Source organism: Prionailurus viverrinus, unplaced genomic scaffold, assembly GCF_022837055.1.
Source record: "Prionailurus viverrinus isolate Anna unplaced genomic scaffold, UM_Priviv_1.0 scaffold_39, whole genome shotgun sequence".
In the NCBI taxonomy this organism is placed as follows: domain Eukaryota; kingdom Metazoa; phylum Chordata; class Mammalia; order Carnivora; family Felidae; genus Prionailurus; species Prionailurus viverrinus.
This window is the reverse complement of record NW_025927607.1, coordinates 4,328,926-4,341,659: the sequence shown is the minus strand read 5'-3', so window position 1 is coordinate 4,341,659 and position 12,734 is coordinate 4,328,926. Positions and strand designations below refer to the sequence as shown.

Sequence of the window (12,734 nt, the reverse complement as noted above, 5' to 3'; positions counted from 1 at the left end):
GGTGACCAAGGGAGAGGGCACAGAGAGGCGGGTGTGGCTAGGGGTCAGGGAGGGTAGGCCGGTGCCCACTGCCTGGAGGCCCAGGAGCCCCACCCCCCACCCCGGGGGGCTTTGGGAACTCTGGGGATGGACTGAGGGCGCAGGAGCCGGAGGAGACAAGTGAGTGGGGGGAGGTGGGCCCCATTGGATGGTGGCAGAGGGCCAGGCATGGAAGTGTACCCGGGCCAGGGCTCTGTGCAGACCCTCCCTCTCGCTCTCCAGAACGTCCCTCTGCAGCCGGGCCGAGTTCAGCGCCTCCTGGGCGGACACCAGCTCCTTCTTGAGCCCTGAGACCTTCTCCTCCAGCTGCTCCAGGCGCCCTTGACTGAGGTCCAGAAACCAGAGGGCAGAGAGTGTGAGGTCACTTCAGGGCAAGATGGAGGGGGCGCAATGGGCGGGGTGATGACCTGCAGCTCCCTCGCAGCCCAGGAGCCCCTGCAGGGCCAGGGGGTTCGTGGGTCCTGCTTCAGGGCTGGGGGTGCGGTGGTGTTCTTGGTCCATACCCTGACACCCAGGGTGAGGAGTGTGTGTGCGTGTGCACGCATGGCTCATGGCACCCATCTCTGCTGGGCCCAGGGTGGTAGATCTGCCCCGGAGGGGTGGGGAGTGCGCCTGGGGCAGGACATGGGGGCAGGTGTGTGGGTGTGGGGTGATGGCCCAGCCTGGAGGAGTCTGGAGAACACTTTGCCCCTGCCGTCCCATCAGGCACCCCCTCTCCTGTAGATGAGCCTGGGAAAGGGGTGGCCCTGTTGGTGGTGGGGGACACTGAGGCTGAGGGGCGTGATGCGCCCCCCCTCACCCGCCCCAGCCCACCTGGTCTCCAGCTCCCCGAGGCCCCGCCCACCTGGTCTCCAGCTCTCCGCGGCCCCGCCCACCTGGTCCCCAGCTCCCCGAGGCCCCGCCCACCTGGTCTCCAGCTCTCCGCGGCCCCGCCCACCTGGTCTCCAGCTCCCCGCGGCCCCGCCCACCTGGTCTCCAGCTCTCCGCGGCCCCGCCCACCTGGTCTCCAGCTCCCGGCGGCCCCTCTTGCCCTGCTGCACCAGCTCTTCCTTCTGTTCCGCCCACAGCAGGAGGCTCCTGTGCAGCTCCGTGTTCTCGGCTTCCAGCCTCTGCTTCTCTGCGTCTGCACAGGCCGCCTTCCCTCTCATCTCCTCCACCGCCGTTTCCAGAGCCCTTTTCTCTCTGGGAGCAGGGGAGGCAGAGGTTGGGGCAGCCCCAGGACATGGGTCCAGGGCAGGGGAGCCGAGGGACCCTCACTGGGCATAGTCAAGCCTTGGCCGGGTGCCAGGAGCACGGACAGGGCAAGGTGGGCACCTGACCCCGGGGGCCGCTCAGGGCAGCAGCCTGGGGAAGCGAGGTGGGGAGCGAGAGAGACCCAAGCGTCCCCAGCCCCAGCCAGCCTTCCCCTCCTGGAGGGGCCTGTCCCCTCCTGGAGGTTGTGCGGGCCCGAAAGCAATCAGGGGTCTTGCTGCCTGGTACGTCCTGTGCTCAGCCCTCAGCCACCACAGTCCAAGCTCAGCTAGTCCTAGCAGAACTCAGCTGGAAGGAAGGGTCCCCTCCTCTGCCTGGTATCTCCCCAAATTCCACATCGGCTTGTCCTGTTCACCTCGCCCTGACGGGGGCCCCAGGCCCTTGAGATCTAGCACCTGTGCAAAGCTGTGCTCGCTGACTGACCCATCCCTGAGCCCTCTCCGCTGCCACCCATCATCCGGGAATCTGAATCTTAGTTGCTCCCCCTCGGGCCCTCGCCCCTGAAGCTTCCATTTCCCGAGTGCCCCTTGGATCCGGCCCCTCCTCCTCCCTACACAGGGGGCCCCACCCTGGCCTGCCCACCTGTCCCCAGATGCTGCAGCTTGGCCGCCAGCAGCCAGACCAGCCCTTCCAAGCCATGGGTTTAGAAGGCCGTGCCCCTGCTAAACGCCCCCAGGGCCCCACGGCACTCTGCTCGTCAGAGTGATGGCCCACATCAACCTCACCCTGCTCTCGTGGTTTTGCGATCCCACCTCTGCTCCCATCTGCCCCTGGGAAGGCGTCCACCCTCCAGGGAGCCCTCCACAGCCCCCTGTGGTGCCATGCCCCCACCAGGCCAGCTCCTCTGCTGGTCTTTCCCTGGGCGCCTCTGGAGGAGGGCTGGGGCTCTGTTTTCCTCAGAACTCCTGTCTCAGCACTGAGGGCAGTCAGGCCACGCAGAGAGGGGCCTCCCCGGGGAGGTCCCTTCCCCCATAAGGCCTGCCCACAGGCCACAAAGAGGGTGCCATCCCCAGGACAGAAACTGCTCCTGGCAAGGCCACCTCCCTTGGCCTGGCCTTGTCCCCGCACAAGGGCTCAGCCCTCCGGTCACCTTTGCAAGAGCTCGCTGGACGCCCTGCAGCGCTGTGCCTCGCGGCTCTGCGCCTCCAGCTCACGCAGGAGGTCCTCGGGCTCCCGCACCTGCTCCTGCGCCCGCTCCTGTAGGAGCCTCCTTGCGGCCTGCAGCTCCCGCTGGGCCTCCGACAGCTGCTCCTGGAGCCTGGCTGCCACCGCCTGGGAGGACCCCAGCTGCAGGCGCAGCTCCTGCCCCGAGGAGGGGGTGCGGCGTGAGTCACTCTGGCCTGCGTAGTCCTTGACCACAGACTCCCCCAGAAAAGATGCACTTAAGATGCGGACCCCCTCCCTGGGACTGTAGGGCTTGGGGGCAGGCCACGCGGAGACCCTTCCTCTCAAAGACCCCTGGCTCCCGTCTGGGGCACCCAGGTCCCCCTTCCTGTGGCCCCAGGGCGAGCCACCAGCAGGCCCTGTAATGGCACTTCCGGCCTGGGTTTCAAAGCTGCGCCTGGTGGAGACGAGGCCACTGCTTCGCCTCCGGGGCCCCTGTGGACTGAGGCCGCCCACCTGCTCCAGCAGCCGCCACCTCTCGATAGCCGCGTGCACAGCCTGCAGTGCGGGGTGCAGGGCGTCCAGGGCGTGGGCCCGCGGTGGGGACACCCCGCGGTGGGGGGACACAGAGCTCCCGGGCCTCCGCACTTGGCCCTGTGCCTCCTGAGCTTCGGGACCGCCGCTGCACGCCCGCTCCGGGCACCCTGCATCTTCCTGGGCCACCTTCAGGGTTCAGAGAGGAAGGGACGGAGGGGAGAGAGCTCAGGGCTGTGGCCACATGGGGACCTTCCAGATCAGGACGTCAGGGCTCAGCTGGGACCATCGGGATCCTACGGTTCATGCTCTGCTTTACCGCGGGAAGGACCAAGATGGGCCAGCACCTCTGTGATGCTCTTCAAGACACGCTGTAGGGCTTCAACTTGGTCCTCCAGAGTGTCCGCTGCCCGCTGGCCTCCGCTGCGCCGGGAGTCCTGCGGCCAGAGCAGACTCCTCAGCGGGGCCGGCAGGTGGACCCCCGCCCTGCACCTGCCTCTTCTCAGCCCCACGCACCAGTTTCTGGACATCCATTTTGAGGGAAGAGATGGTTCTCTCCTTCTTCGAGTTTTGTTCTGTGAGCTTCTCCACCAGCAGCGTCTGCTCAGAGAGTCTGGAGAAGAGTCGGGCGTTGGGGGGAGGGGTTGTCAGAGCAGAGAACAAAGCCCAGAGCATACGTGGGCCCCGAAGATGTCCAGGCGGTGTCCAGATCCCTCCTGTGCTGTGGCCGCCTCTGTCTGAGTGGGCCTTAGTCCCTTGTCTGATCAGACGCTTCTCTTCTGCTCTAGAGCCTTCGGTGGCCCCCACTGTCTCTGGAGCCAAGTGCAGAATGAGAGTTCAGCATTCAAGACCCTCACCCTGACCCTGGCTCTGCCCTCCAGCTTCATGGCCAGTGGCTTCCTGAGGCCTTGACCCTGTCCATAGGGGACAACAGATGCAAGCAGCCACTTCTGGGCCCTTGGCCCAGCGGCTTCCTCTGCCTGGATCACGTCCAGTGCTGTAAGTCTAACTGCAGGTGACGTTATTGTCCCTTCCTTCCCGGGAGCCACCTTCTTCTCAAAGACCTGGGTCTCCCCTCTGTGGCCCCTGGGACTCCCCGCTGTGGCCCCCGGCTCTCCTTTCCTGTGGCCCTGGGGTCTCCCTTCCTGTGGCCCGTGGCTCTCACTTCCTGGGGCCCTGGAGTCTCCCTGTGGCCCCTGGCTCTCACTTCCTGTGGCCCCGGGGTCTCACTTCCTGTGGCCCCGAGGTCTCACTTCCTGTGGCCCCTGGCTCTCACCTCCTGTGGCCCCTGGCTCTCACTTCCTTGGCCCCGGGGTCTCCCTTCCTGTGGCCCCCTGGCTCTCACCTCCTGTGGCCCCTGGCTCTCACCTCCTGTGGCCCCTGGCTCTCACTTCCTGTGGCCCCGGAGTCTCCTTTCCTGTGGCCCTGGGGTCTCCCTTCCTGTGGCCCGTGGCTCTCACTTCCTATGGCCCTGGAGTCTCCCTTCCTGTGGCCCCTGGCTCTCACTGCCTTGGCCCTGGGGTCTCCCTTCCTGTGGCCCCCTGGCTCTCACCTCCTGTGGCCCCTGGCTCTCACTTCCTGTGGCCCCGGAGTCTCCTTTCCTGTGGCCCCGGGGTCTCCCTTCCTGTGGCCCCTGGCTCTCACTTCCTTGGCCCCGGGGTCTCCCTTCCTGTGGCCCCCTGGCTCTCACCTCTTGTGGCCCCTGGCTCTCACCTCCTGTGGCCCCTGGCTCTCACCTCCTGTGGCCCCTGGCTCTCACTTCCTGTGGCCCCGGAGTCTCCCTTCCTGTGGCCCCCTGGCTCTCACTTCCTGTGGCCCCGGGGTCTCCCTTCCTGTGGCCCCTGGCTCTCACTTCCTGTGGCCCCGGAGTCTCCCTTCCTGTGGCCCCCTGGCTCTCACCTCCTGTGGCCCGTGGCTCTCACTTCCTGTGGCCCCGGGGTCTCCCTGTGGCCCGTGGCTCTCACTTCCTGTGGCCCTGGGGTCTCCCTTCCTGTGGCCCCTGGCTCTCACTGCCTTGGCCCTGGGGTCTCTCTTCCTGTGGCCCCCTGGCTCTCACCTCCTGTGGCCCCTGGCTCTCACTTCCTGTGGCCCCGAAGTCTCCTTTCCTGTGGCCCCGGGGTCTCCCTTCCTGTGGCCTCTGGCTCTCACTTCCTGTGGCCCCGGGGTCTCCCTTCCTGTGGCCCCCTGGCTCTCACCTCTTGTGGCCCCTGGCTCTCACCTCCTGTGGCCCCTGGCTCTCACTTCCTGTGGCCCCCTGGCTCTCACTTCCTGTGGCCCCGGAGTCTCCTTTCCTGTGGCCCCGGGGTCTCCCTTCCTGTGGCCCATGGCTCTCACTTCCTGTGGCCCTGGGGTCTCCCTTCCTGTGGCCCCTGGCTCTCACTGCCTTGGCCCTGGGGTCTCCCTTCCTGTGGCCCCCTGGCTCTCACCTCCTGTGGCCCCGGGGTCTCCCTTCCTGTAGTCCTGGGGTGTTCCGCTCAGGCCCGGCGGAGCTGCCCCTGCAGGCTGAGCTGGGCCATCTGGCATCCCCGGGCCCTGCAATCATGCTCCTTTGGGGCTAGTTAGGGTTCGTTTCACTCAACTCACCCCCTGAGGGCGGGACAGCTTTCTTCCCCTCAGCCTGGCAGGTGTTTGTAGCCAAGGGAGCCCCAGACCCCTCGGTTCTGTGGAACTGTGCCCTGGGGCCGGTAGGTGAGGCCTCCCCAGGGAGCTGCCCCCCCATTTCCTGCTGAAGCTGCTCTCAAGAGATTTCTGAGCTGCAGACGTGGGTTCTGTGTCCAGAACCTTCTGTGCTTCCTCACAGACTCCACCTCCCCCTGCCTCAGCTTCTTAAATGGTCTGTCTCAAACAGGCGTCCCCCCTTTGCAGGAAGGTGCTCTTAGGCCTGAAAGTTTCCCTTCTGGGAACAGCAGAGACATGCCCGCTGCAGTGTTCACGGAAGCCCTCGGATGTCGGGAGCTGTACCTTGGCCTCGGGGGGGGGGGGGGGGGGTGGGTTAGGGTCGCGTGAGCCCAGTGACCTGGGGACCGTCCCTGGGCTGCCAGCAGGGTGGGAGAAGCAGGATGCTGGGTGCAGATCAGGAGGCAAAGCTGTGCACGGGCCACGGGCCTGAGTCTCAGAACCGGCAGCCGCCCGGGAGACAGGACAGGGCGGGGCGGCCCTTCCCCCGCCTCCGTCCACCCTCGGGCCCCCAGCACCCACCTGGCCTGGAGCGCCACCTTCTCCGCGTCCCAGCGGCCCTGCAGCTGCAGCGTCTCCCGCACCTGGTCCCGCAGCCGCTGCTCCAGGGCGCCCGCCGCACTGCTGGCCGCCAGCCGCAGCCTGGAGCCCAGGGCCAGGCAGGCCGTTTGCAGGCGCCCGGCTGTCCTGGCCATCTCCGCGCGCATGTCGGTGAGAGCCCTGGGAGGCCAGAGCAGCACCCCCTGCTGAGCCTCGGGACCGTCCGGGGGGAGGGCAGGATCCGGTCACATCGGCCCGCCCTCTACCACGGCAGCCCCCTCCCCGGCCATCCTCAGGAGAAGCCCCCACCGCCAGGTGTGCACTGTCCCCTCGTCACAGCCAGGGAGGGCGAGCAGGGGCCGGGCCAGGCCAGACCGGGCGGGCTGTCCGCCTCCATCAGGACGCCGGCCCTCTGACCCTCAGCCTCCCCCTGTGCGAATGGGGGTGCGGTCTTGTACCTCGAGGCTCCCAGGTCAGACCTGTGTGAGGTGCCGGAGGGATCCCAGGGCCCCTGAAGCTCCCCCCTCTGCGGCGGCCCCCCGGCTGGCCTGCCCCGCTGTCCTCTCTCCCCTGCACCCTTGTCCATCTCGGTCTGCCCATTCTTGCTTCTCCCCCCGCCACCCGCCCCTCCTGCCTGTTCACCGCACCTGTGGGGCCAGTGCGAGGTCCAGACGAGTCCGGACGCCCCATCTCCCCCACCGCCCGGTGGACCCTATGGCGTTACCTCTCCGCGGTTGTGCGCAGCTCGGCCAGCTGTACGCGGAGTGCGGTGACCTGTCTCCACAGGAGGAGGAAGTCCTGGGACCCCCCCGAGCGTGTGCGCCGGATCTGCGAGCAAGAGGCCTGAGTCTGCTCAGGCGTGCGAGGCGAGTGCAGCCTGCAACCCCACCGGCCTCTCCACACCGCCTCTCCCGGATCCTCTGTGGGGAGCACACCCGTGTCACCTGTGGCTCTGCAGCCCCTTTTCCCAGGGGCTCGTCTTCCCAAAAGGTGCAGATCCCCTGCTCCAGGGGACAGTGCTCACTCCCCCACCTCGTGGACCTGGGGAGGGGGCCGCATCCAGCTCCTGCCCCGACCTGGGACTCACCCAGCCTGGTCTCCCCGCCGGGGTGGGAGGTACTTGGCGACCCTCAGCAGCCACCCCACTCCCAGCATGAGGGGGGGGGCGGGGAGGCCAGGTTTCCCCCCTTCCTCCAGCACCAGCACAGCAGCTGTCACTCTAGGGGGGCCCCAACACGTCCAGGGACACAGAAGCCTCTACCACTCAGAGCGCATGGCGAGGCAGTGGGGAAGCCGCCCGCTAAGACGGGGCAGAGTGAATGGGGAGTCATGGCGGAGCAGGAGGCTACAGCAGGACTGTGGGGCGGCGGGGGAAGAGGGGAGAGTGGAGGCGGGAACGGGGCAGAGCCATGTGTGGCCAGTGGCACCAGCCTTTCAGAGAACTGAGCTGGAGCCCCGGCGTCCCGAGTCTCCATGCCACCTTCCCTGTCCCTGGTCCCTGGGCTGCGTCCTGAGTGCTGACTTCCGGGACCCCCAGAGGGCTCACCGCATGCCCAGTGCTTTCCCACACTCCTCTGTCCCCTGCCTGTCACAGCGCAGCCCGGCTGCTTCCTGACACAGAGCGACCTCACCTTTCCCAGCTCTCAAGACCCACACGCTCTCCAACCTTCACAGAGCCTCTGCTGCAACCCCTGTCCTGACCCCACAGCTGAGGTCCCCCCCCCCCCAAGCCCTGTATGCCTTCTGTAGGGAAAGCCCCTTGGTGCCCGGGGCCGGGGTCCTCTGTGCACTTGCACCGCACCTCCCAAACCCCACTGTGATCAGCAAAGAGCAGGGATCAGACATGCCTTGCAGTACCAGATGCCTGGACGGGCCTGTCCAATAACAGCGATTAGCTACATCAGATTCCAGGCTTCACAGCTCCCTGAGTGCAGGCTGGGCTGGCCCACGTGCTAGGGAGCACTCGGGCAGGGACCCCTGACCCACACGCTAGGGAGCACTGAGGCCAGAAACCGGCGAGGTCAGGAACTTGAGAGGAACATCGGCAGCCAGCCTCTTGCCAAACCGAGCAACTGGAACGTGCCTCCTTGACCACAGGGGCTCGGGATGCAGAGGAAAGCGTGGGGCCCATCCAGGGGTGGGGTCTGCCCACACTCGCGAGTGAGATCTCTCTGGAGGGTGTGCCGGAGCTGACTGAGCAGGACACACAGGTGCACACGTCCGCACTCACGCGTGCTCACAGCCCTGCCCACAAGGCACTGTGAGAAGGCACAGGGGACACAGAATGTTTGCGTCCCCTGAAATCCTATGTGGAAACCTGATCCCCGGTGGGACTGTATTTGGAGGTGGGGCTTTCAGGCTCCACCCTCATGATGGAGCTAGTGCCCTTATACAAGGGCCCCAGAGCGCTCCCTCGCCCCCTCCACCGTGTGTGGTTATGGGGAGAAGGTGCTATCTCCGACCCGGGGAGCATCACACACTGAACAGTCCCACACCTTGATCGTGGCCTTCCTGCTTCCAGAACCGTGAGAGATAAACGTTAGCGTAACATAGCACCCCTCTCCAACCCCCGGTCTGTGGTGTTCTGTGACAGCAGCCTGAATGGTAAGACACACATCAGCCTTTATGCCACCTGAATTCACATAACCTGGGCGGTTTAAAAAAAACCCAGGTTGAAAATTTGCTTCAATTCTAACAGGTCCAAAGACTGTTAGAGCCCCGGGTACTTGTCAGAAGTGAACGGAAATCCTTTCTGGAAGATGCCGCATCCACTCTAGGTTTCGAAGAACTTTCACAAAGTTGCGAGAAAAATAAGCAGCTTTTGGTTTAAGAAATTTTTTTTTTAAATCACTAAAGACACAAGGAAACAGCACTAACCTTAAGGAACTTGGACGTCAGAACATCAGGCACAGCTTGGAACATAACTAATTTGCATCAGCAAGTAAACCGGGAGCTTGACCATGAGTTAAGTGTAAGATATTTGGAAGAGAATCAACCAGAATCCTTAAAGATGAAAAACGGTATTTGGGATTTAAGCGAAGCAGGCAGGTTTAACAGAAATTGGACGCCGAAGACAAAGTTACTGACCAGGTAGGTATATCTGAAGAAATATCTAGAATATCAGCCAGGGTGACACAGATAAAGCAGACGCGAAGGTTCAGATGGCTGCGGGCGGAGCCACCAAGTGGGGGAGGAGAGAGCGTGAGCACAGGCAGGGCTCAGAGGGGGAAGCGCTACTTTCCAAAAATAACAGAAGACACAACCCTGGTGAATCCGAGGCGGGATAAACAAAAAGAAAGCTGCACATAGACACACGCTAGTCAAAACTGCAGAACAGCAAAGTCAGAGCAGGATCTTCCAGCAGCCAGGGGAGAGGACAGATCGCCTGTGCGAGGAGTCCAACGGAGTCACAGGCGCCTGGAGCTGAGCGCTGGGCGGCGGCGACGGAAGAGGACAGAGACAAAGGGTCTTTAAAGCACTGGGAGAAAACCCCCGCTGACCAGCGGGACGTCCTTTCAAGGACGAGGAGGAGGGGGAGATAAAGACCCTCGACGAACCCGACTTGAGACCCGGCATCCAGGGGCCTTGTTTCCACTCAGCGGTCACAAGCCCGCAGTGAGAGGAGGAGGGGCTGCCTCGAACACGCCCCCTGCCTCACGGGGGCGGGGGGGGGGGGGTCCTGCCATCAGCTCCTCCTCTGTGATGTGATGATGGACATGGCCCTCTGAGTGACACACACCCTTGGTTACGCCTGGGGCGGCCCGCCTGGCGCCCTCCCCTTGTGTGCAGCAGGGGGCACCCCCAGCCTCTGATGGCAACAGCAGCCACAGAGGGCTGGGCACAGGGGCCCCCCACCTGCTCCCCGGTGGGAGGTGCAGTGACCGCGGGGCTTGCGGAGGGATGTCTCTGTAGGGTCGGCCTGAGGCCCAGGCCCACAGGGGCCATCTCGGCCTCCTTTCCCTGGAGGAGGCTGTTTTCCAGGCAGCGTCTGGGAGGAATCCTGCCAGCGGTGCCCGCAGAGGACAGGCGGAAGGCCGTGGGGACACCTGCGCCCCTTCAGGGATGGCTGCAGCTACAGAGGCCTGCCTTGCCCCCGGCCATGCCCCTTTCCAGGGCCCGGGTCCGGTGACACATCAGCGCACGAAGGCCTCTTTTCACTCGGTGCTCACCAGCCTATTGTGGGGAGACCTGGGGGGGCGGGCATCATCTGTGTCAGGCATCTGCCCGGCTCCCGCCAGGGGTCTTGCCATTGGTGACCACCGGCTGAGGCTGTGCCTGGAGCACTATGCCCTGAGCCCCCGGAAGGACGTAGGGATCCAGAAAACTGACAGGGGGCAAGGTCACAGCAGGGGGCCCTGCTGGCCCTGGCCACGGGCTGGGAGCAACGGTGTGGCCCCCGCCCTTGCAGTCAGGATGCGGCAAGGAGTCGGCCACGGAGACCGCCTCTCTCAAAAATGGGGCAGGACGCGGCCCTGTGACCTTGTTCTACTTTCCAAGCCTGCTCTTGGGGTCCTGCTCGCCTGTTCCCAAGGAAGGGTCTCCGTACCCTAGCGTCCCCCACAAAGTAGACCTTGGGGGCCCAGCCGAAGGCCGAACATGGTGCGGCAGGAGGCCAGCGGCCTTGCCCCCGGCGGGGGGAGGGGAACCACAGCGGGAGCCAATGCACCCTGTCCCGGTCCCCACTGCCCACCCCCTACCGCCAGCCAAAGCACCAGGTCAGGCGTCCCCTGCCGACGGGCAGGAGCGGGCAAAGCACCTGCGTCTCCGCCCGGCGCCGCGCCTCCGTCAGCTCCAGCTGGCCCCGAAGATGGAGTACGCCGTCCGTCGTCCTGGCCAGCTCCTCGGCCAGCCTGTCGTTGGCCTTCTTCATGTGCCCCAGCTGTTCCCGCAGAAGGGTGTTCACCTGGGAGAGCCCCGTGCTCCTGGACGGGCAGACACCACAGCAGCTCGGCCACGGCCCGGGGCTTCTAGAAAGGCTCCCTGAGACCCAGCCGACCCGGCTCAGGCCCGAAGGCCGCAACCGCTCCCAAGCAGCACGGGCCACCTGCAGTGAGTCCCCGATGGCTCCCCCAACTGGGGCCAATTTCTGAGTGCCACCCTGGCCCCCTCCTCCTTCTCTGGGATGCCTGCTCTCCCTCCCCCGCAACACGGACTCTCCTGGCCACGTCCACAACCGTGCCACCTCGGCCGTCTCCGTCCCTCGTGCCGAGGGGAGCCCTCAGACAGACTGCTCAGAGGGGCAGCGCTGGAGCTGAGGGACGGGCCTGGGGGGGAGGGGCAGGGCAATGCAGAGAGGGAGTCAGGCACGCCCCCCCCCCCATCCCCTGAAGGCGGCAGCCCCCCTGTTACCGTGGAGGCCTTTCTCCACCGAAAGCAGCCGAGCTGGGTGGAGCCAGTATCCAAGAGCCAGCCCTCCCAGCCAGGCTTCGGGGCCACAGAAAAGACCTTCTCTGTTCCTCTTTGCAACTCAGGCATCACCCTCCTCCTGGGTTATTACCTCCCCCCTCCGCCCCCGCCGCTGTTTTTGGAAAACTGGTTTTCCAAATGCTTCCCAGCACTTTCCTTCTTTTTCCAGAGTCCCCGAGGACAAAGCAAGTAACGGGAAGTAGTCCACACGTGTCCTAACCTCCCCCAGGTCTGGAGACGCAGCCGTGCTCAGGGGCTCAGCCCCGCTGGCTGCCCTCCCTGCAGTGTGGAGACATGTTCTCCCTTTCCAGGGATGGTGTCCTGGAGCCTGGGGGTTCGGGGGCCACCTCTGGAGGGCTGAGGTTACCCCTGGGGGTGCTGGGCCATGACCCATGCTTGCCAACAGTGAACGGAAGAGCCCCTGACCATGACGTCAGAGTGGCTTGGCACCTAAGGGGCCTGGGAGTCAGGGCCAGAGTGTGAAGAAGGGTGGGGTTGAGGGCAGCACCCCCAGGGACCCCAGGACTGGCTGTGCCAACCACGGGCCATGGTCAGCTCAGGGGACCCGTCAGCAGTACTGGCCAGAGTGGCAGCCTCGGCAGGCGGCGGGGCCGAGAGGAGGCAGACGTGGGGGAGCAGGGCCGGGGGACCCTCAGACCCGGGGGGCCTGCACCCTACGCCCGAGGCCCACGGCAGGCTGGTCCTCTGCCCACCCTGCCCTGTCCACCCCAAGCCTGTGGCCAACTCCCACGGGCAAATTTGACCTGGAGTCACTCTGGGAAGAGACTGGCCAACAGCCCCAAGGCACAGCGGGGTCTGCCGCCTCTGGGGGTGATGGCCGAGTTCCCTGTGGCCCCGGCTGCCGCATCCACCCAGCTCACCTCTGCTCAGCGGCCTCCAGACGGCCCAGGGCCTCCTCCAGGTCCGCGCTATGCTCCAGCTCCGACCTCCGAAGCCGAGCCTCGGTAGTCTCTAGACGGGCCTGTAGCTGGAGAGCGATCGTGACCCGCCTCGCCAGCAGGCAGGGCGGCTGTGGCACCGAACCCTCCCACAGGTGGCAGAGAGGGCTCCCCTCGGGCCCCAGCGGGGTTGGGGTCCAGGTACGGCTGGGTCTGCTGAAGCTCAGGCCCCCCCACACAGTGGGTCCCATGGGCGGGCGTTCACACCCTGACCACGTGCCCAGG

The 12,734-nt window shown here is 65.4% G+C and overlaps 1 protein-coding gene across 1 annotated transcript in view; it reads right to left on the bottom strand.

Annotated features, from left to right (window-relative positions):
* CROCC2 (ciliary rootlet coiled-coil, rootletin family member 2) overlaps nt 1-12,734 on the bottom strand; it is a 62,915-nt gene that overhangs the window by 42,864 nt on the left and 7,317 nt on the right. The window contains 9 exon segments of the mRNA XM_047846377.1: nt 220-364; nt 1,039-1,221; nt 2,381-3,117; nt 3,276-3,365; nt 3,445-3,541; nt 6,127-6,324; nt 6,869-6,972; nt 10,901-11,066; nt 12,432-12,538. Of these exon segments, the coding sequence (XP_047702333.1) occupies nt 220-364; nt 1,039-1,221; nt 2,381-3,117; nt 3,276-3,365; nt 3,445-3,541; nt 6,127-6,324; nt 6,869-6,972; nt 10,901-11,066; nt 12,432-12,538 (1,827 nt within the window).